Below are 21232 nucleotides of genomic sequence, written 5' to 3' on the forward strand. Positions count from 1 at the left end.
TGAAGTTGTATCATTTCTCACGGCACACCAGACTATATCTAACGGCACACTAGTGTGCCGCGGCACAGTGATTGAAAAACATTGACCTAAAAGATGGATCGATGCTTAACGACCGTTTTTTTTTTTTTTGTGTACAATATCCCTAAACCGGTGGTCAGCAACCTGCAGCTCTAGAGCCCTGGTGGCCCCATGGAGCTTTTTCAAAAATGTATGGAAATGGGAAAAAAATTTGGTAAATATAGTTTTTGTTGTAATATGATTTCTGTAGGACAAACACAACACAAACCCTAATTGTTAGAAAGCCCACTATTTAATGTTTGTGTTCATGCTTCACTGATGAGAGTATTTGCCGAGCGCCGTTTTGTCCTACTAATTTCAGCAGCCCTTGAACTCACCGTTGCGCGGACTGTGACTCAACAGTTTACATGAAAAACTTTCTCTGATGCTGCCACAGAAAGGCGTGATTTTCGCCACTTCTTTTTTCCACCAAATGTTTTATACCGTGCATGAATGCACAAAGGGGAGCTTTGTTGATACGGTATTGACTTGTTATGGAAAGCTTATCAAGCATATTTACATCATGTGTTGTCATCGTTATGACACTTTTCATTTTTTTGCAGCTCCAGTCAAGATTACTTTGTGTTTTTGGTCCAATTTGGCTCTTTCAACATTTTGGGTTGCCGACCCAAACATTCCCAATGTCTGAATGCGAACCTTGCAAATATCGTTGAGATGACTCAAATCTAAATTATTGAAACCTCGACTCTATAAAATGACCACACACTTTAATTGCATTTTTTAAAATTATGTGTGCTTTTACACATTTCTTAATTTTTACACTTAGGTGATATCCCAAATGCAACACCACAATTTTCATGGTGGAGTACGAAATTTTAATATATTTTTAGCATCTTCTAGTCAGTCAAGATTTTGGTGTAATAGGTTAAATATTTTACCATGACATGTTTCGACTCATGTTTGCAATCTTGTCTGATGATGGAACAACTATATTAAGATATAATGAACATTTTGAGGTATGGGATTTGATTTGATTTATGAGTCACATTAACGCTCACCAAAAAAATTGGCCCTAGTGTATGAATGTGAGTTGGAATGTTGTGTGTCTATCTGTGTTGGCCCTGTGATGAGGTGGCGACTTGTCTAGGGTGTACCCCACCTTCCACCCGAATGCAGCTGAGATAAACTCCAGCACCCCCGCGACCACGAAGGGGACAAGCGGTAGAGAATGGAGGGATTAGCGCTCACAGACTTTACTTTTTTCCTTACTTACACCTCATGGTACCTTTTGTATGTTTTTTGTAATTATGTTTAGATTTTACAATTATTACATTTTTTATATTGTTAATTGCTTCTTACGTTTTTACTTTAGATCTTGCTATTTTGCACCAATACAAATGCCTTGTACCTGTAAATGTATTGTATTTGGATACACACAATTCTGAAGTGTACTAAGTTATCAACTTTTTACATATTCAGACTTAAGAGTTTATATTTACTACAAAAACAAAGATACATGTAAAAAAAAGACTCAATTTATTCCAATAACACATTTCCAGAACAACAGAGAGGGTTAAAAATGCAGGGCCACTTTAGTAGATAGCAAAAACTCTTCCTGACACTCTCACAGCCAAAGAAATAAAACAGTATTTATTTGTCACAACGGCGAGAGAACCCAAAAGTTAACATCTGAATGACATTTCCAAGAACTGTGCTGCTGCAATTACACTGGCGGGCGGAGTGTGTACTGTGTGTGTGTGTGTGTGTGTGTGTGTGTGTGTGTGTGTGTGAGTGTAGACGTTGAATGACAGAGGGGAGGTAGAGATGTACTGCGGGAACAGTCATTAGGGAGCACACCCTCCAGTTTGCTGCTGGAACACGTCGATTGTATCTTCATCCTCCATTTCGAGCTACGGACAATGAGTAAATGTCAGCCCATTTTAGACACACAAATAATGAGTTAGTATCATTTTCCACCTTAAAATAAGTAGGTGTTTGTCATTGTAGTTGTATTGTGCTGTAGTCTAGAAGCTTTTAATCAGAACACCAAAACAGTTTTACCCTCTTGTGTCGTACAAAATGACTCTAAATGTGATACAGGTGTGTCACTCAGTACGTTCCCATGCATTAAATTAGTCTGATTTCTCAAATTATTTGGTTTCTTCTATTTTCACAACATATGATAAATGGGTTGTACTTGTATAGCGCTTTTCTACCTTCAAGGTACTCAAACGTCCACGTTTCCATGCTCTATCCTTAATGTGACTGCTGGCCAACAAGAGTTGGCATTTGTGGTCATTTCAGCTTAGCTAGCTACAGTTAGGTCAATAAACATTTGGACATTGACAATGTTCAGTATATCAGCTCTGTACAACACCACAATGGATTTGAAATAAACAGGCAAAATGTGCTTTAAGTGCAGACTTTGAGCTTTAATTTGAGGGTATTTACATCCCAATTAGGTGAACGGTGTCAGAATCACAACACATTTTATGTGCCTTTCACATTTTAAGGGTCCAAAAGTAATTGGACAAACTAACAATCATAGATCAAATGGTCACTTTTTAATACTTTGTTGCAAACCCTTTGCAGTCAATGACAGCCTGAAGGCCGGAACCCATAGACATCACCAGACGCTGGGTTTCGTCCTTGGTGATGCACTGCCAGGGCTCTGCTGGAGCTGTCTTCAGTTCCTGCTTGTTCTTTGGGCATTTTCCCTTCAGTTTTGTCTTCAACAAGTGAAATGCCTGCTCAATCAGATTCAGGTCAGGTGATTGACTTGGCCATTGCAGAACATTCCACTTATTTGCCTTAAAAAACTCCTTGGTTGCTTTCGCAGTATGCTTCGGGTCATTGTCCATCTGCATTGTGAAGCGCCATCCAATGAGCAGGTAATATTGCCCGAAACACTTCAGAATTCATTCTGCTGCTTGTGTCAGCTGTCACATCAATAAATATAAGAGATCCAGTTCCACTGTCAGCCATGCATGCCCACGCCATTACAAAACCATGCTTCACTGATGAGCAGGTATGCTTTGGATCTGGAACAGTTCCTTCCCTTCTCCATACTCTTTGCTTTCCATCATTCTGGTACAGGTTGATCTTTGTCTCATCTGTCCATAAGATGTTGTTCCAGAACTGCACAGGCTCTTTTAGATGTTTCTCAGCAAACTAATCTGGCCTTCTTGTTTTTGGGGCTCACAAATGGTTTACACCTTGTGATTAAGACCTCTGTATTTCCTCTGGTGAAGTATTCTCTTAATTGTTGACTTGGACACAGATACACTTACCTCCTGGAGAGCTTTCTTCATCTGGCCAACTGTTGTGAAGGGGTTTTTCTTGACAAGGGAAAGGATTCGTCTGTCATCCACCACACTTGTTTTCCGTGGTCTTCCAGGTCTTTTGGTGTTGCTGAGCTGAGCAGTGCGTTCTCTCTTTTTAAGAATGTGCCAAACAGTTGATTTGGCCACACCTATTGTTTTTGCTATCTCTCTGATGGGTTTGTTTTGATTTTACAGCCTAATGATGGCTTGCTTCACTAATAGTGACAGCTCTTTGGACTTCATAATGAGAGGTGACATCTCCAGATTCCCAATTATTATACCACACTTGAAATGAACTCTAGGCCTTTTATCTGCTCCTTGTAAATGAAATAACGAGGGAATGACACACCTGGCCATGGAACAGCTGAGTAGCCAATTGTCCAATTACTTTTGGTCCCTTAAAAAGTGGAAGGCGCATGTAAAATGTGTTGTAAATCCTACACCGTTCCACTGATTTGGATGTAAATTACCTCAAATTAAAGCTGAAAGTCTGAACTTAAAGCACATCTTTATCGTTTCATTTCAAATCCATTGTGGTGTTGTATAGAGCTGAAATACTGAAAATGGTGTCAATGTCCAAATATTTATGGACCTAACTGTATGTAGAAATGTAAGTAGAGCAAAATAATGCTATATGTTCATAAATTAGACATAGTTGTCAAGCTCCAGATCTGATCGATAACTACAACTTTCCATTGTAATTTGGAGTTTTTTGTAATGTTTGTGTTTAAAAAAAACACCTGCTTTGGTTCTTGTGGTTATCGCTTTTTTTGCTTAAGTGCTTTGACTATTTTCTGTCAGGGTTTCCCTTTAATTGCAAAGATACCTAAGGTGGCTGAGGCGTGGTTACCATGATGTCATAGTCTTCTTTGCATTATCTGCTATGGTGATATGATTTTCTTTATAAAAGGCTAAAACAAAAAGGTATACAGTACGTGTATTTAAAAACAAAACCATTATTAATAAGTATTGACATCATTTGATTTAGTTCTGCCATATTTTCAATTGTAGCTGCTTATTGTACGATGTACTTTGTTGAGAATTACTTTAAATTGTTTTCACGTAAAATACTCGTATTTTCGATGTGTGGCAGATATGCTTAGGATATTGCCATGGCGGGGCGCCACATTCAGTTATGTTGAGGGGAACCCGATTTACTACAAACTATGCAGTGGATTATTATAATTGCTGATTTACATGTCAATGTTGTCTAAATTGTTGTATTTTGACGTTTAATTATTGTATCGGTAGATAAAAGCATGAATCTTGCTTCTAGATGATTTGAATGAATGAGATCAGACAGAGATATTTCATTTATAATTTTTACTCTGTATTAATGTTATTGTAATACGTTTTAACAAGAACTGGTTTCTAGTAGCATGATCTAGGTGTTTTAATTTGATTTTTACAAACCCAAACATGATCTGTTTAAGGTATTTACAGTTGTGTTGTACAAGGCTTATTTCCAGCATTTGTTTTTAAAAGAAATCAGACAAATTTAATGCAAGGAAACTTACCAATGGTTTTGGTGGCTAAAGAGTGTCTTAGTCACTCATTTATTTGTGGCAGTCTGCTACATAAAAATGTGAAAAACCACTTCGATTTGGCATTGCAAATGCACGTTACAAAAGCAACACCGCAGAGTAAACAGCATCACAACTCTGCCTCCCTACACACAAAGAGCAGGGTCAAAGTCAACAAAATGGACATTCTACACCTTCTGAGAGTACCGTCAGACTGTGAGAGAATGTTGTGTTCACATAATCTCTGAAACCAGTCTAGACAACTAACTACCACAGGAAACATGCAACAGTTGCCAGGTGGCTATGTTTATATCAAAGTAGACTACCGTATTTTTCGGACTATAAGGCACATTTTTTTTGGTAGTTTGGCCGGGGGGTGAGTCTTGGCCAAACTATAAAAAAAAAAAAAAAAAAAAAATTTTTTTATTTTTTTTATTTTCTCACCCCCCGCTGGACTGTGGAGAAGACTGCGACTTATAGTCCGAAAAATACGGTATATTTGTTGAGGCTCATGCATCTGATGCTTTCCCCCCCTCCATTCTGTTTTATTTTAATCGCACCTGGGGAGAGATGGACATTTATATTTCATGTAAGTAGAACATCAAACTTCAATCAAGACTTTATAACTATTCAGACCAATGTACATTATTTTATGTTATTATTCCTCCAAGACACTTTTGGACTCTAGACATGAAATCGCTATCGCTCATGGACAAGTATGCTGTTTAGGAGATATTCAGACAAAGTTAGGTATCTGTTAATTTTCTCCCCCTGTTCCTTTGTAATGGATGGCCCAAGACAACATTTAAGTTTAAGTTCCAATGATTGTCACACACACACTAGGTGTGGTGAAATCTGTCCTCTGCATTTGACCCATCCCCTTGATCACCCCCTGGGAGGTGAGGGGAGCAGTGGGCAGCAGCGGTGCCGCGCCCGGGAATCATTTTTGGTGATTTTACCCCCAATTCCAACCCTTGATACTGAGTGCCAAGCAGGGAGGTAATGGGTCCCATTTTTATAGTCTTTGGTATGACTCGGCCGGGGTTTGAACTCACAACCTACAGATCTCAGGGCGGACACTAACTCTAGGCCACTGACAACATACTCTATATAATGCATGTCCACACCACATCTTCAATATACGCAATTACGATTTATAAAAGAGTCATAGGAAGGCTACGACTCATTACATATTACAGTATACCAGTAATAATTTAACTTCTTGACAAGTAATCATTTGGAAACTGACATTTTGTCTATGTACACTAGGCCTCTAAAAAAATCTCCAGATTTTTTCACAAAAAATACTAGATTTTTGGAGATTTTCCCCCCTACTTTTTAAAGAAACCTATGAATACAAATAACAGAGGTATTCAAAACAAGTTTTGCCTTTTTTTTTCAAATAAAAAAACTGTTTCAAAATTGTAATTTGTATAATGGGATTTTAGATCACATAAATTGTACTATTTATGCAATATTTTTCAAAAAACTAAATTAGGAGCTTCCTATGGGAGGCAATACTTTTGATTGAATACTGTCATACGCAACAATTCAGCATTGTACTTTGCATGCAAATAATCTCCAACATTGAGATTATCCATCCATCCATCCATTTTCTGCCGCTTATTCCCTTTCGGGGTCACGGGGGGCGCTGGCGCCTATCTCAGCTACAATCGGGCGGAAGGCGGAGTACAATAAAGTGCAAATTTAATTCTTCTGCCTTGATAAAAATACTTCTGTAAAGAAAAATGTAGGATTGCATGCAAATACATAAACATTAATAAATCAATAGATACCAATCATTATATAGTAATAAAAACTAAATTGATCAATACAATGTAAACTTGAACTTTTGAATGACAATATTTCCGTAAATAAAAATGTAGTAATGTACATCGTAGGCAAATAATCCAGTAAAAACATTTAGATGACTATATAGTTTTAGTAAGTGGATAAACGCAGGCTTTTTCAGGACGTATCCTGGGCTACTTGTTAGTGTCTACTGATGTTAAAGACAATGTACACTTCATTGCACATGTAATATATTAGCGGTTTGGATGTATGAATTAGTGGCTTTAGTGGTCGCTCTGTGCATTGTTCTCCTTTCTCATCATTCATCGTATCTTGTGTAAATGACTCAAAACAAGCTGCTTCTTGAGTGGAGTTTGTTGTTGCTGCGTTCATGTTCGCCTTAGAGTTGTATTCCCCCCCACTCGACTCAAAACTGTTTCGGATGCTGGAATAAGTTTGTTGTGTTTCTGCCTTTTTTTTTTTTAAAGAAACTATGCAGCAACCAGTCACTTGTCAACACCTGTTGCTGCAATTCTAAAGAACTGACAACACTTTTCTTTTCTTTTGAACAAATGTCTCGCTCTCATTACCATTAGCCATTATTTTTAAATCATCTGCAATGAAAAATAAATCTAAATTACCAATAAAATCAATGTATTGCCGGGGCGTAATGTGCACGTTTTTTGCCTTATATCTATAAGTAGAGTCCATTTATCCCACCGTGAGAGGCAACAACAAGCCATCCATCCTTTTACAGGTATTATAATAGTTTCTGCAATTATCAGGGTTTCCCCTAGACTGTCAAAATACCTGTAGCGATAGGGGCGTGGTCACCTTGACATAATTTGCTTAATTTGCCATGATATATTATAATTATTTAAAAAGGCTAAACAAAATGTAAACATACATTTAAAAACAATTCTGCTACTATTAGTATTAACATATATATATATATATATATATATATATATATATATATATATATATATATATATATATATATATATATATATATATGTATTGTTTTATCGTTTTTCCCATATTTTTAATTGTTGCTGCTTATTGTACAATGTACTTTGTGGAGATTTTTTCAAGTGTGTACAGACTTTCAGTTTTTCATTAAAAAAAATTAGCAACAAATCTAGCATCCTTTTCTGGTGTTACAAAATGTAGTCATGTTTCGAGACTCTACTTATGTCCCTGACGAAAGCGGCGAACAACCGCGCGGACCAAGCATGACGTTACACTTGCTTCGCGCTGTTGCTCCAGTTGGACTTTGTCTTCTTAAAAGTCGCTACTATCCTCTTAATATTTGCACATTTTGGAGATGGCTGTTGGAGAGTATATCTGGCATATGTTAAAATTACGTCCACATTCCAGACATCCTGACAACAATCCAGACAATGATGTGTGTTTTGTTTACATCCGATTTCGGCAGGATGGTTTTCGTTACATCACTTGTTAATAGTGCACAAATAATAGGCTATGTATATCAATTCATACTGTTAACGACCAGCTGGTGTTAATGTTAGTGAGTTTTGGATTTGATGTTAGTTTTTTCCATGTTTGCAAACAAACTGTCCATTCCTGGAAGGTGATTGGCGGCGAATGAGATAATGTTTTTGTGTCTGGGGAAGCGCGGACTCACGGAGACGAAAGTGTTTTCACGGGAGGTAAAACCGGTGGTGTCCATAAGATTGGTAATAAAATGCAAAAATAGCATCAGACTTTGAGCAATTTGTTCTTGGGGCTACAATATATTAATTTAATTTCATGTTTAAAAAAACTTTTCAAGGTGTAGCGGTAATACAAATGCTGTGGCGGTACACCACTTTCAATTATATTAAAGGAAAACCCTAAAAATCAGGGTTTAGTAAAAATCAAAAAGCTTCAGTACCTGCGAGGGTGTGTCCTGCTCATTAATGGGCTGGCCGTCAAATCGAAACCGTATCTGTCTCATTGATAATCCCTGTGGGAAAGACAGAAAGTATAGAAATATGAAGTTGTCATTATTGAGTATTTAAAAATTATTGCAGTTTCTCAAACTGTACAGATTTTGGATACATAACAAAAATCCATATTGTCCTGTCATGGCACAGTCAGGAAATGCCTCCAATGATTGAACAGTCTTTTTTCCAGGTATCGTTTTACCTAGTGTCTCACCTGTCGTTCACAATAAGCTTTCATCAGTTTGTTGAGTGCAGTGTGCCTTTTGATCTTGAACTGCACCACTGAGCCATCCTGTCCTGCCACCTTCAGGTTTATGTGCTCGTTCTCCGTCTTCACTCCCTCCTGACACAGACAAACAGGCCAGTAGGTTATCCAGTCTTCAATAAACTTTCTGACAGAATGACAACTAGGAGATGCATACTTGAGATCAGGCGACAATATGTAAAAACCCTAAAAATTTACTACAACAAAAATATCAATGCTCCAGTATGGACTATAGATTATATATGATACTCCTTTTGGTGTCGACGCCACCAACTTTTAGATTGATATACCCTCTTTGGGGATGTCATGGTATGAAAATGTCTTATCACAGTTATTATCGCGGTATTATTAAATGTGCTCAAAATTTTTAAAAATTACTTACACTGAAATCTTTTAACCAGGTATTATTTAAAAACACAAACAACACATTCAAAATGACTTACTTTGTAGAATAAACATTATTGTAGATAAGAACACTGTTTCATGGACCTCAAGTAGAAATTGAATGTGTATATGAAAGCAACACAATCATAAACAAGTAATATGGCAGAATATAAATAAATGTGAAAATTGTGCAAAATAGCAATGTATAAGAGATAACAAAAACAAATATAATTTCGCAAGGGGGCACCTGACAGCCATACCTTAACTTTTTGTTCATATAGATAGTGTTCAGAGTTTTGATGGACAAAGAAAATTTCTTTTCAGTTATTGTGACCAAAATTATCACAGCTGTTATCGCAGTATTTTTAAATGTGCCCAAAATGTTCAACAAGTACTTTTACTAAAATATTTTTAACTGAGTTTTATTTAATGAACAAGTAATGACAAAGTTTTAAAATAAACATTATTGTAGATAACTGTTACATATGCACATGAAAGCAACATAAGCATTATTAACAGAGTATTACTGCAGAAACTAAATATAAAATTAATTACAATACATGTTAAAAACATTATTTTATATGGCCCTGCATTTCATTTTACTTTATTTAGCCAGGTAAAAACACATTGGGATTAAAATCAGCGAACATTTGGAAATAATGCTTCAAAAAAGCACCTTATAAATATGGAAAAAAGACTGATGCCCAATTTGGCCCTGAACGAGACGTGGTTGAATTCTGGATGATTGATGAGCCTTTTGTGTGCTATTGTGTATTGCTGCACCATGTTAGTTTTACAGTGATTTTTACATTGCTGTAATTTGAAAACGCTACCACTGTTTACTACGATAAAATTCTGCCGACTGAGCTGCCAGTTTTTTACCATAAAATCTTCGTTTGTTTTTACATTAATTACTGTAAATGGAAGAACGGTACATATTTTACGTTACAAAAAATAAATAATAAAACAAACAGTAGTACTTTTTTTTAATTAAAAGTCATCTGTTGTAAAAAAAAAAAAAAAAAAACACTGTACATTTTACAGTAAAATTCTGGCGACTAAGATGCTAGGTTTTATTTTTATTTTTTTTAATTAGTGGTACTGTTTTCCATTTACCGTAACATGTAAAAAAAATCTATATTTCTTACAATAGGGCTGCAATTCAAAGTTTTAACTAGTGCGAAAATGTAAACACAAAAAAGCTGACTTTTTTATTTTTTCTTCGCTGTCACCAGCATTAGAGGGACAAAAATGTTTACCAATCAGAATTGTTAAACCTCACGTTTATTCGTCTCCCACTTTAAACAGAGAGAAAGACGTCTCACTCTGCATCGCTTTTAGCAGCTGAGCGTGTTTAACAGTAAAATTAACTGAATTCATTGAGCCTTCTTTTCAGTCCTCCACACTCTGTCTCCGTGGGTGGAAGGAAGCACAAACAGAGAGCCTTGAGACTCGCAAGTGAGAAGATTCGCAAAGTAACAAAAATTAGGCACACAAAACAATTACCACTACATAGCCGAATGTCCCTTTTTTGTAATATTACAGCTTCAAATCGAATGGGCAACATGAGCCCATCAACACGGATTAACGAGCAAGAATGTTGTGGTTATGTGATGACTAAAAAAAAAGGTTTTTCCAACTGGGGAAAAAAAAGCACTTCTAAATGTCCAGTATGTATTTAAGCAAAAAACATTTCTTACAGAAAGTAGTCAAATGTACTTTTTTGTTTGTTTACTTCTTTAAAATAAAGTTATGTATATTGTAGCGTCCCGGAAGTTAGTGCTGCAAGGGGTTTTGGGCATTTCTTCTGTTGTGTTACGGTGCGGGTATTCTCCCGAAATGTGTTTGTCATTATTATTTGGTGTGGGTTCACAGTGTGGCACATATTTGTAACAGTGTTGGCATTGTTAATACGGCCACCCAGAGTGTGCCCTGTATGGCTGTTGATCAAGTATGCGTTGCATTCACTTGTGTGTGTGCTAAAGCCGCATATATTATGTGACTGGGCCGACACGCTGTTTGAATGGAGGAAAAGCAGACGTGACGACAGGTTGCAGAGAACGCTAAAGGCAGTGTCTTTAAGGTACGCCCCCAATATTGTTGTCCGGGTGGAAATTGGGAGAAATTCGGGAGAATGGTTGCCCCGGGAGATTTTCGGCAGTCACTGAACTTCGGGAGTCTCTTGGGGAAATTGGGAGGGTTGACAAGTATGAGTATTAGCGGTGAATGCGGTGTTACAGCGAAACTGCCACTGTGTAACACCGGGCCAGCTTTAATGTTAATTTGACATTGCCTCAAGGGCCAAATGAAATTACAGGCAGGGCCAAATTTGGCCCGCGGGCCAGAGTTTTACACCAATGCCTTAGGAGAAAGGGATTGCAGATATTTGGGATACAACACTTATCAGACGGCAGGAGAACTTTCGAATGTCCAGGTCAGCTTTGATTCTACTTACCGAAAAACTTTGTCCATTTGTCGAAGGAGAGACAACGAGAATACAAGCTCCCGTGGATGTGATAAAAAAGGTAGCGTGTGCTTTGTATTACCTGGGCGTCGAGGGAAGACTACGGAAAACGGCGAATGCTTTTGGACAGGCAAAGCAGACTGTATCAGTTATTGACCACCTTGTATGTCGCGGACTCAACGTCTAGGTCCAGATGATTAAAAGTCACCAAAAACGAATGGACAATGAAGGTAAGGCAAAAGAGTGAGGAGTGTCCTGACCAGTTATCTAGATCCCTAGATTGATTGTTGTCAAATGTTCTTTGTCACATTGTTTACTTTTACATATCCGATAAAGATTTGATTAATTGATGATGGCTCAGGTGTGATTCACTACAATAGGGCCCACAGCACACTAGATTCCAATTAATTGAAATACCACAACACTGGATGTTGTTCAGACAAGTTACATTTAAGAACTTGCACACAAAGCAACACTGGAGGTGACTATGACATAGGACTGGGCGATCTAGCGATATACTCGATTAGTCGCGGGGTCGTCTCTGTGTGATATAGAAAATGACTATATCGTGATATTCGAGTACGGTTCTCACGCAGTTGCTTTTAGCTGCGGGCATTAAACTGCATGCATTTCTCCCTCTTTCTTGTCTCTCCTTCTCACAAAGACCTAAAACAAGCGTACCTTCTTACACACGTCATATACTGTCACGTGAGCAACATCACATCCTCCCGTGGAGCAGAGCGGTAACGACATGGTAACGTTAGCTGTGATGCTAGCGGAGTGTTGCGTGTGGTAATACAGCACGACCCATCGTCTGGCGGTGGTTTGGCTTCAAGCAGGAATATGTTGAACATTTATGCGACTGAAGCGTTTCCACAAAAAGTAGCACCACTGCTAATTTGTAGCATCATTTGAAAAGTCACCCGCTAGAGAATGAAGAGTGCACCTCCATTCGATGCCACAACCACAAAATGCTAAAGCAACTATTTCCACATCAACACCGTAGGACATATACTATTTGATTTCCTATTATGCAGCTCATTATTTGACACTGAAATATCTTGTGTGACATCATTGTGTGCACTTTATTTGTTTTAAACTATTGTAGTGGCATTCTGTACAAAAAGTACACTTTAATTTAGTGTTGTTTTGATATGTCATCTTAGTGACATCATGCCCAAAAGTGCACTTTGTTTTAAACTATTGTAGCGGTCTGTACAAAAAGTGCAAACAATTGAAGTCCAAGATTAATGGGGAGATTCTTTCTAACAAAGACAAGCACTTCAAGATGCTCAGGTGTCAGCCTGCTCCTGTGTTCATCTATGATGAGTGCTAAAAAGCCTCTCACTCGCAAGTCATTAAAATGTCTTACAACTTTACCACCATGCTTGACTTAATTGTGGCATGTTTTGCACTCCACCTCTTCATCTTTTTCGTTTTGTAGGATAAAATAATCCCACACAGCTGACATTTTTACCGTAACTTTTAATTCGCACGGCTGTCTGAACGGTTAGAACGCAGACCTGTGGATGTTTTGAAGGTGTTCTGGAAAATGTGGAACGGAGTTTAAGGAGCAGCAGAAGAGTGGAATGTATTATTTAAAGCGGTGTGTTGGAAAACACGGATCGAAGTTTTTTTAAAAACTGGTTCTGGATCGGCATTTTCCCACGCCTTGCCGATAGGCATTTTTTGGCAAATATCGGCGGCCGATCATAAGATATACAATACGTCATAAACAGTATAAGTTAATAGGAACAAATTATAAAGAGGGGAAAATTAATTAGGGCTGGGTGATATATCGATATACGCGATATATCGCGGGTTTGTCTCTGTGCGATATAGAAAATTACTATATCATGATATTAGAGTATATGTTCTCAACCAGTTTCTTTTAGCTGCGGGCATTAAACTGCATGTGTCTCTCCCTCTTTCTTGTGTCTCCTTCTCACAGAGACTTAAAACAAGCGCACCTTCTTACATACGTCACATGCCCTCCCCGAGTTGAGAGGTAGCAGCATGGGTAACACTAGCTGTGATGCTAGCGAAGTCGTGCGAGTGATAATACAAGAGAAAGAAGGTGCGAATCTGGTAACAAATGGAGGAAGAATTAATTCCCAAGAAAAACAGCAGGGGGTCCATCGTTTGGCGGTTTGGCTTCAAGCAGGAATATGTCGAATAGACCATTTTAATTTGTCATGTGTGGGGCACAAGTGTTGCTGCCAAAAGTAGCATTACTGCTAATATGTAGCATCATTTGAAAAGTCACCTGCTAATAACTGTTTAATAAATAAAATTTTGGTCAAATTACTTAGTTGTGATTTCCTTCTCTGCATAAAAGTTTTTAATGAGCATATATTAATGCAGTATGAACGAGAATGTTTTAATGTAGACATAGAATCATCATACTGCTGTGATTATATGCATCAAGTGTTAATTCAAGGCTAAGGCAAAATATCGAGATATATATCGTGTACTGCGATATGGCCTAAAATAATCGAAATATTAATTGAAAGGCCATATCGCCCAGCCCTACTGTGACGTGCGCATTTTCCACGACTGTGTATTAGGTCGCCTTGCGTATGCGCACGGAGGAGGGGAAGGGGTCTTAAACGGTGGCACTGTTGCATGTGGACCCTGGATAGCCTTATCCTATTAGTGTAAATGGGGCCTAAGTAGAGCTGGGCGATATTGCCTTTCTTTAATATCGCAATATTTTTAGACCATATCACAATATACGATATATATTACGATATTTTGCCTTGGCCTTGAATGAACACTTGATGCATATAATCACAGCAGTATGATGATTCTAATGTGTATAAATGAAAACATTCTTCTTCATACTGCATTCATACATGCAATGGCACAAACATTCAAATAATTTCCAAAACAAAGTGCAAGATTGTCAGAGACATTTTAAGTGTCAAATAAAAATGAGCTGCATAATAGGAAATCAAATAGTATTCGTCCTTCACTATGTGGTATATTACTAAGGTTATGAAATTCTCTTCATTCTCTAGTGAGTGACTTTTCAAACTATGCTACATATTAGCAGTAATGCTACTTTTGGTAGCAACGCTTGTGCCCCACACTTGACAAATCAAAGTTGTCCATTCGACATATTCCCGCTTGAAGCCGAACCACCGCCAGACAATGGAAACCCTGCTGTTTTTATTGGGAATTAAGTCTTCCTTCACCTTCTTTCTCTCGTACGGCTACGTTAGCGTATACGTCACATACGTATACGCAAGGGCGTATACGTATGTGATGTATGACGTGACAGTATGTGACGTAAGAAAGGTGCGCCTTCTTGTCTGTGAAGAGAGACAGGAAAGAGTGAGAAGAGCCTGTAGTAATGCCCACAGCTAAAAGCAACTGTGTGAGAACATATACTCGAAAATTACGATATAGTAATTTTCTATATCGCAAAGAAATAAACCCGTGATATATCTTATATATCGCCCAGCCCTAGGCCTCAGGGCCATAGATAATTCTTTGACACCGTGATCTAATACGTATATAAGCTATACAATAGGTCATAAACAGTATAGGTTAACAGGAACATACTATAAAAAGGGGAAAATAAATGAAAACTAAGTGTGCGCAAGTACATCACTGCGCCCCCTAGAGGCTATGAGTATTACAGGCAATGACAAAGCAATTTGATTTGACTGGTAATATGTGTCATGATAAACTATTACTTTGCTACGCCATTAAATCTCCAGTTGTCTACACGAAACAGTCCTATTCCCAGCGCCAGTCAAAAGGAGTTGTTTGGACGTAAGGAGCAGGAAATGGATACAATTGTTGCCCTTCAGCTTGGTAGTTAATGACGGCCTATAGTTGGTAGTTGATGACGGCCTGTAGTTGGTAGTTAATGACGGCCTATAGTTGGTAGTTAATGACGGCCTATTGTTGGTAGTTAAAGGCCTACTGAAATGAGATTTTCTTATTTAAACGGGGATAGCAGGTCCATTTTATGTGTCATACTTGATCATTTCGCGATATTGCCATATTTTTGCTGAAAGGATTCAGTAGAGAAGATCCACGATAAAGTTTGCAACTTTCGGTGGAAAGAGAAATGCCCTGCTTCTACCGGAAGTTGCAGACGATGACGTCACACATGTTGGGGCTCCTCACATATTCACATTGTTTTTAAAGGGAGCCTCCTACAACAAGTGCTATTTGGACCGAGAAAACGACAATTTCCCCATTAATTTGAGCGAGGATGAAAGATTTGAGTTTGAGGATATTAATAGCGACGGACTAGTAAAAAAAAAAAGATTAAAAAAAAAAAATTAAAAAATAAAAAACGCGATTGCATTGGGACGGATTCCGATGTTTTTAGAGACATTTACTAGGATAATTCTGGGAAATTCCTTATCTTTCTATTGTGTTGCTAGTGTTTTAGTGAGTTAAATAGTACCCGATAGTCGGAGGTGTACGTCCACGGGTGTCTTGACGCCAATGTCTCAGGGGAGTCGACGGCAGCTTTATGGAAAGCACAAGCTCAGCTTTTCACCGGTAAGAAACGACTTTTTAACCACAAATTTCTCACCGAAACCTGCTGGTTGACATTCCGTCGTGATTCATGTTTATTTGACCGCGCTCTGATCCATTTTAACGTTTCACCTCCAGGAATTTTAAACAAGGAATCACCGTGTGTTTGTGTGATTAAAGGCTAAAGCTTCCCAACTCCATCTTTCTAGTGTGACTTCTCCAATTTTAATTGAACAAATTGCAAAAGATTCAGCAACACAGATCTCCAAAATACTGTGTAATTGTGCCGTTAAAGCAGACGACTTTTAGCTGCGTGTGTGCGCAGCGCTCATTCTTCCTAAAAACCTGTTTTCAAGATGAAATTCCCGAGAATTTTTAAATTGTAATTTAGTAAACTAAAAAGGCCGTATTGGCATGTGTTGCAATGTTAATATTTCCTCATTGATATATAAACTATCAGACTGAGTGGTGGGTAGTAGTGGGTTTCAGTAGGCCTTTAATGACGGCCTAAAAGTCGGCAGTTGATGACGGCCTAAAAGTCGGCAGTTGATGACGGCCTAAAAGTCGGCAGTTGATGACGGCCTAAAAGTCGGCAGTTGATGACGGCCTAAAAGTCGGCAGTTGATGACGGCCTAAAAGTCGGCAGTTGATGACGGCCTAAAAGTCGGCAGTTGATGACGGCCTAAAAGTCGGCAGTTGATGACGGCCTAAAAGTTGGCGGCAGTAGATGACGGCCTAAAAATTGGCGGCAGTAGATGACGGCCTAAAAATTGGCGGCAGTTGATGACGGCCTAAAAGTTGGCAGTTGATGACGGCCTAAAAGTTGGCAGTTGATGACGGCCTAAAAGTTGGCAGTTGATGACGGCCTAAAAGTTGGCAGTTGATGACGGCCTAAAAGTTGGCAGTTGATGACGGCCTAAAAGTTGGCAGTTGATGACGGCCTAAAAGTTGGCAGTTGATGACGGCCTAAAAGTTGGCAGTTGATGACGGCCTAAAAGTTGGCAGTTGATGACGGCCTAAAAGTTGGCAGTTGATGACGGCCTAAAAGTTGGCAGTTGATGACGGCCTAAAAGTTGGCAGTTGATGACGGCCTAAAAGTTGGCAGTTGATGACGGCCTAAAAGTTGGCAGTTGATGACGGCCTAAAAGTTGGCAGTTGATGACGGCCTAAAAGTTGGCAGTTGATGACGGCCTAAAAGTTGGCAGTAGATGACGGCCTAAAAGTTGGCAGTAGATGACGGCCTAAAAGTTGGCAGTAGATGACGGCCTAAAAGTTGGCAGTAGATGACGGCCTATAGTTGGCAGTAAATGACGGCCTGTAGTTGGCAGTTGATGATAGGGCTGGGTATCATCAGGTACCTCGCGGTACGATATCACCACGATATTTTGCCCACGATAACGATAAGATCACGATACTACGATTATGCGATATCGATGTATTGAAAGAAATTTCATCCACGATACATCATGATTTTAGTCTCACTTAAGAAATTCAAAATTTATTGACTGCACTGAATCCACTTCACCAAAATATTTTCTGTCTGTGCAAATTAAAATTATTAAAAAAACAAAATGAATGCAGAAAATATACATTTCAGAGCTACTGAACTTCTATGTAATCATGGACACATCAGTGCTTAACAATTAAAATCAAATTGTTTTATGAAAACTGGCACTTCACTGTATATAAAAAATAAACATTTCAGTCAGTGCATTACATTATCAACAACTGGGTGATCTTATGAATACCTGAGAACACATTTTAAGATACTATATGGTCTAAGATCTTTACAAAAAAAAGCAAGCAATGGACTTTGTAATGCTCGCAGGCCTGGGGGATGCAGAAGGGAGCTTTGCTTTAAATACGGTGTTGATTGTAGGCTGGCTAACAGAAACGTTAGCGTCGCTACTCGCCCTTTCCTCCGTGGCAAGCTCAGGATGATGGCGGACAAGATGGCTGTGCATGTTCGTTGTGTTGCCCGTGTACTTACTTGACCTTCGCGAGACAGTTCTTGCAGATTGCAAAATCGTTAAAGTGTTGTTCCATTGTCTGTATAGTAAAAGCCGAAGTGGGCCCAGACTTTAGATTAAAAATTCGCCGGTGCATCGTTCACGTGTTCTAATCTGCTATTCGCTCCTCCGCTTTGTGCCATTCCCTCCATCTGCTGCTGCTTCTTCTTCTTTCCTTTCAACGAGTACTCTACTAGAGTACTGCGCTAGAGCGCCATAATGTGGAGGCTCGAAGTAGTGACTCAATATATCAAACAGGTTTTTGTGGGCGAATCTGTTTAAAACGGCTGTATGTTTATGTTTATAAATATCGATATTTGACGCCCATGTATCGATAACGTGCCATAGAGGATATATCGCGATATATCATAGTATCGATGTTTTGGCACACCCCTAGTTGACGACGGCCTATAGTTGGCAGTTGACGACGGCCTATAGTTGGCAGTTGACGGCCTATAGTTGGCAGTTGACGACGGCCTATAGTTGGCAGTTGACGACGGCCTATAGTTGGCAGTTGACGACAACCTTTAGTTCAGAGGTCGGGAACCTTTTTGGCTGAGAGCCATACAAGCCCAAATTTTTTTAAAGTATTTCCATGAGAGCGATATAAGTTATTTATTTTTTAACACTGAATACAACTATATGCGTGCATTTTTAAGAAAGACTAAGATTTTTAGAGTATAATAAGTCTCTTATTCTTTTTAATAACATTGTTATTCTGAGGCTAACCAAAAATAAATAAATTAGTTCTTACCATTAATGCTGCTTTCTTGAACAGGTGCGGTAGAAACCGGATGGATGAAAATGCATGAAAATGTTTTATATTTTGAACGTTATTTTTAACACTGTGATTACCAGCGGAATTACTCATTACTTATCGTGTTAAGCAATGTCAGCTAAGATTTATCTGAGAGCCAGATGTAGTCATCAAAAGAGCCACATCTGGCTCTAGAGCCATAGGTTCCCTACCCCTGCTTTAGTTGGTAGATAATGACATTCTCTTTCTATGCCACATCAATGTGGAATGCACTCCCAACAGGTATAAAAGTAAGTGCATCTCTATATTCCTTCAAAACCGCTCTAAAACAACACCTCCAGGCAACTTCAACACTTTACTAATACCCTCCTCCATTCACATCCCATCTCCCCGGATTATAAACAACTCAAATGTACTTCTAATGTATATACTTGTTCTTATGCTATCTGAACCCACTATGTTCTCTGCTGGCTGTACATATCCTACTAAATAAGACCTACACTGTTTCAATGTCCACATTTCTCTGTTGATGCAATTGTTGATGACTGAAGTTCTGATATCAACCAAAGCTATACAACTATATGCGTGCATTTTTAATCATCCCACCCCCCGGATTGTAAATAATGTAAATAATTCAATGTACATACTATGATGATTAACTTGTGTGATGACTGTATTATGTTGATAGTATATATTTGTACCATGAATTGATTAACGTGGACCCCGACTTAAACAAGTTGGAAAACTTATTCGGGTGTTACCATTTAGTGGCAGTTGATGTGGTACGGAATATGTACTGTACTGTGCAATCTACTAATAAAAGTATCAATCAATCAATCCTTTAGTTGGCAGTTAATGACGGCCTTTAGTCGGTAGTTAATGACGGCCTATAGTCGGTAGTTAATGACGGCCTATAGTCGGTAGTTAATGACGGCCTATAGTCGGTAGTTAATGACGGCCTATAGTCGGTAGTTAATGACGGCCTATAGTCGGTAGTTAATGACGGCCTATAGTCGGTAGTTAATGACGGCCTATAGTCGGTAGTTAATGACGGCCTATAGTCGGTAGTTAATGACGGCCTATAGTCGGTAGTTAATGACGGCCTATAGTCGGTAGTTAATGACGGCCTATAGTCGGTAGTTAATGACGGCCTATAGTCGGTTGTTAATGACGGCCTACAGTCGGTAGTTAATGACGGCCTACAGTCGGTAGTTAATGACGGCCTACAGTCGGTAGTTAATGACGGCCTACAGTCGGTAGTTAATGACGGCCTATAGTCGGTAGTTAATGACGGCCTACAGTCGGTAGTTAATGACGGCCTACAGTCGGTAGTTAATGACGGCCTACAGTCGGTAGTTAATGACGGCCTATAGTCGGTAGTTAATGACGGCCTATAGTCGGTAGTTAATGACGGCCTATAGTCGGTAGTTAATGACGGCCTATAGTCGGTAGTTAATGACGGCCTATAGTTGGTAGTTAATGACGGCCTATAGTTGGTAGTTAATGACGGGTTGTAGTCAAAACATACATTGCGGCCTGTTTAACCAACATGCGTTGTCAGACCACATCAAAGTCACAAAGGCTTGAACAATGAAATTACTCAATTAAAAACATCAAACGGAGGTGTTCATAAATAGATGTTGATGTTTGAATTGTGTTCTTGATTCGGTTGTTATAACTCATAATCCAGTCGTATTTCAGGCATATTAGCAGCGTTAGCATAGACTGCTAAATGTGCTGCTAGCTTGCTGCTGTTCGCGCCGGCTCGTGCATCTGGCCTTCTCTCCAATCCTGGGACTCTTTGGGACTTAGGCCCCGGGGACACCGCCACCCTTCAGCGGGCGAAGTAAACACAGCGAGTGCAAATGATGAATACTAACGTGAATAAAAGTCCTCACCTTAGGCTTCTCGTCTGCCATGTTTGCTGCGTCGTCTGTACGCGCCCCTTCTGTTTTGGCGCTAGGCCGCAAACGCCGCTTAAAGAGCGTTATCGCCACCTAGTGTGCTGGAGGAGGAAGTGATACATTGCATCCCATACTGGGGATTGGTTGGGCCTATAGGGCTGGGCGATATTGGCTTTTATTAATATCGCGATATTTTTATGCCTTTTTGCGATATACAATATATATTACGATATTTTGCCTTGGCCTTGAATGAACACTTGATGCATATAATCACAGCATGATTCTATGCGTCTACTTTAAAGGCCTACTGAAACCAACTACTACCCACCACGCAGTCTGATAGTT

The 21232-nt window shown here is 39.0% G+C and overlaps 1 protein-coding gene across 1 annotated transcript; it reads right to left on the reverse strand.

The window, feature by feature from the left end:
• Window positions 1–1537: 1537 nt before the first annotated feature.
• sumo2a (small ubiquitin like modifier 2a) lies at window positions 1538–21021 on the reverse strand. Its single transcript, XM_061910928.1, has 4 exons — window positions 20882–21021; window positions 8819–8947; window positions 8553–8624; window positions 1538–1928 (listed from the first exon to the last, which is right to left on the reverse strand). The coding sequence occupies exons 1-4, from the start codon at window positions 20900–20902 to the stop codon at window positions 1863–1865; spliced, it is 288 nt and encodes a 95-aa protein (XP_061766912.1). The 5' UTR covers window positions 20903–21021; the 3' UTR covers window positions 1538–1862.
• Between the last annotated feature and the right edge of the window lie 211 nt (window positions 21022–21232).

Source organism: Nerophis ophidion, linkage group LG01 (assembly GCF_033978795.1).
Source record: "Nerophis ophidion isolate RoL-2023_Sa linkage group LG01, RoL_Noph_v1.0, whole genome shotgun sequence".
Taxonomy (NCBI): Eukaryota; Metazoa; Chordata; class Actinopteri; order Syngnathiformes; family Syngnathidae; genus Nerophis; species Nerophis ophidion.

Bases quoted from the DNA above. Each gene is read 5' to 3' on its own strand.
- sumo2a (XM_061910928.1), bottom strand. From the start codon at position 20,902: ATGGCAGACGAGAAGCCTAAG. The intron at 8,625-8,818 runs GTGAGACACTAG...TCTTTCCCACAG, and splicing joins AAGCTTATTGTGAACGACAG to GGATTATCAATGAGACAGAT. The intron at 1,929-8,552 runs GTACTGAAGCTT...CATTGTCCGTAG, and splicing joins AGCAGGACACACCCTCGCAG to CTCGAAATGGAGGATGAAGA.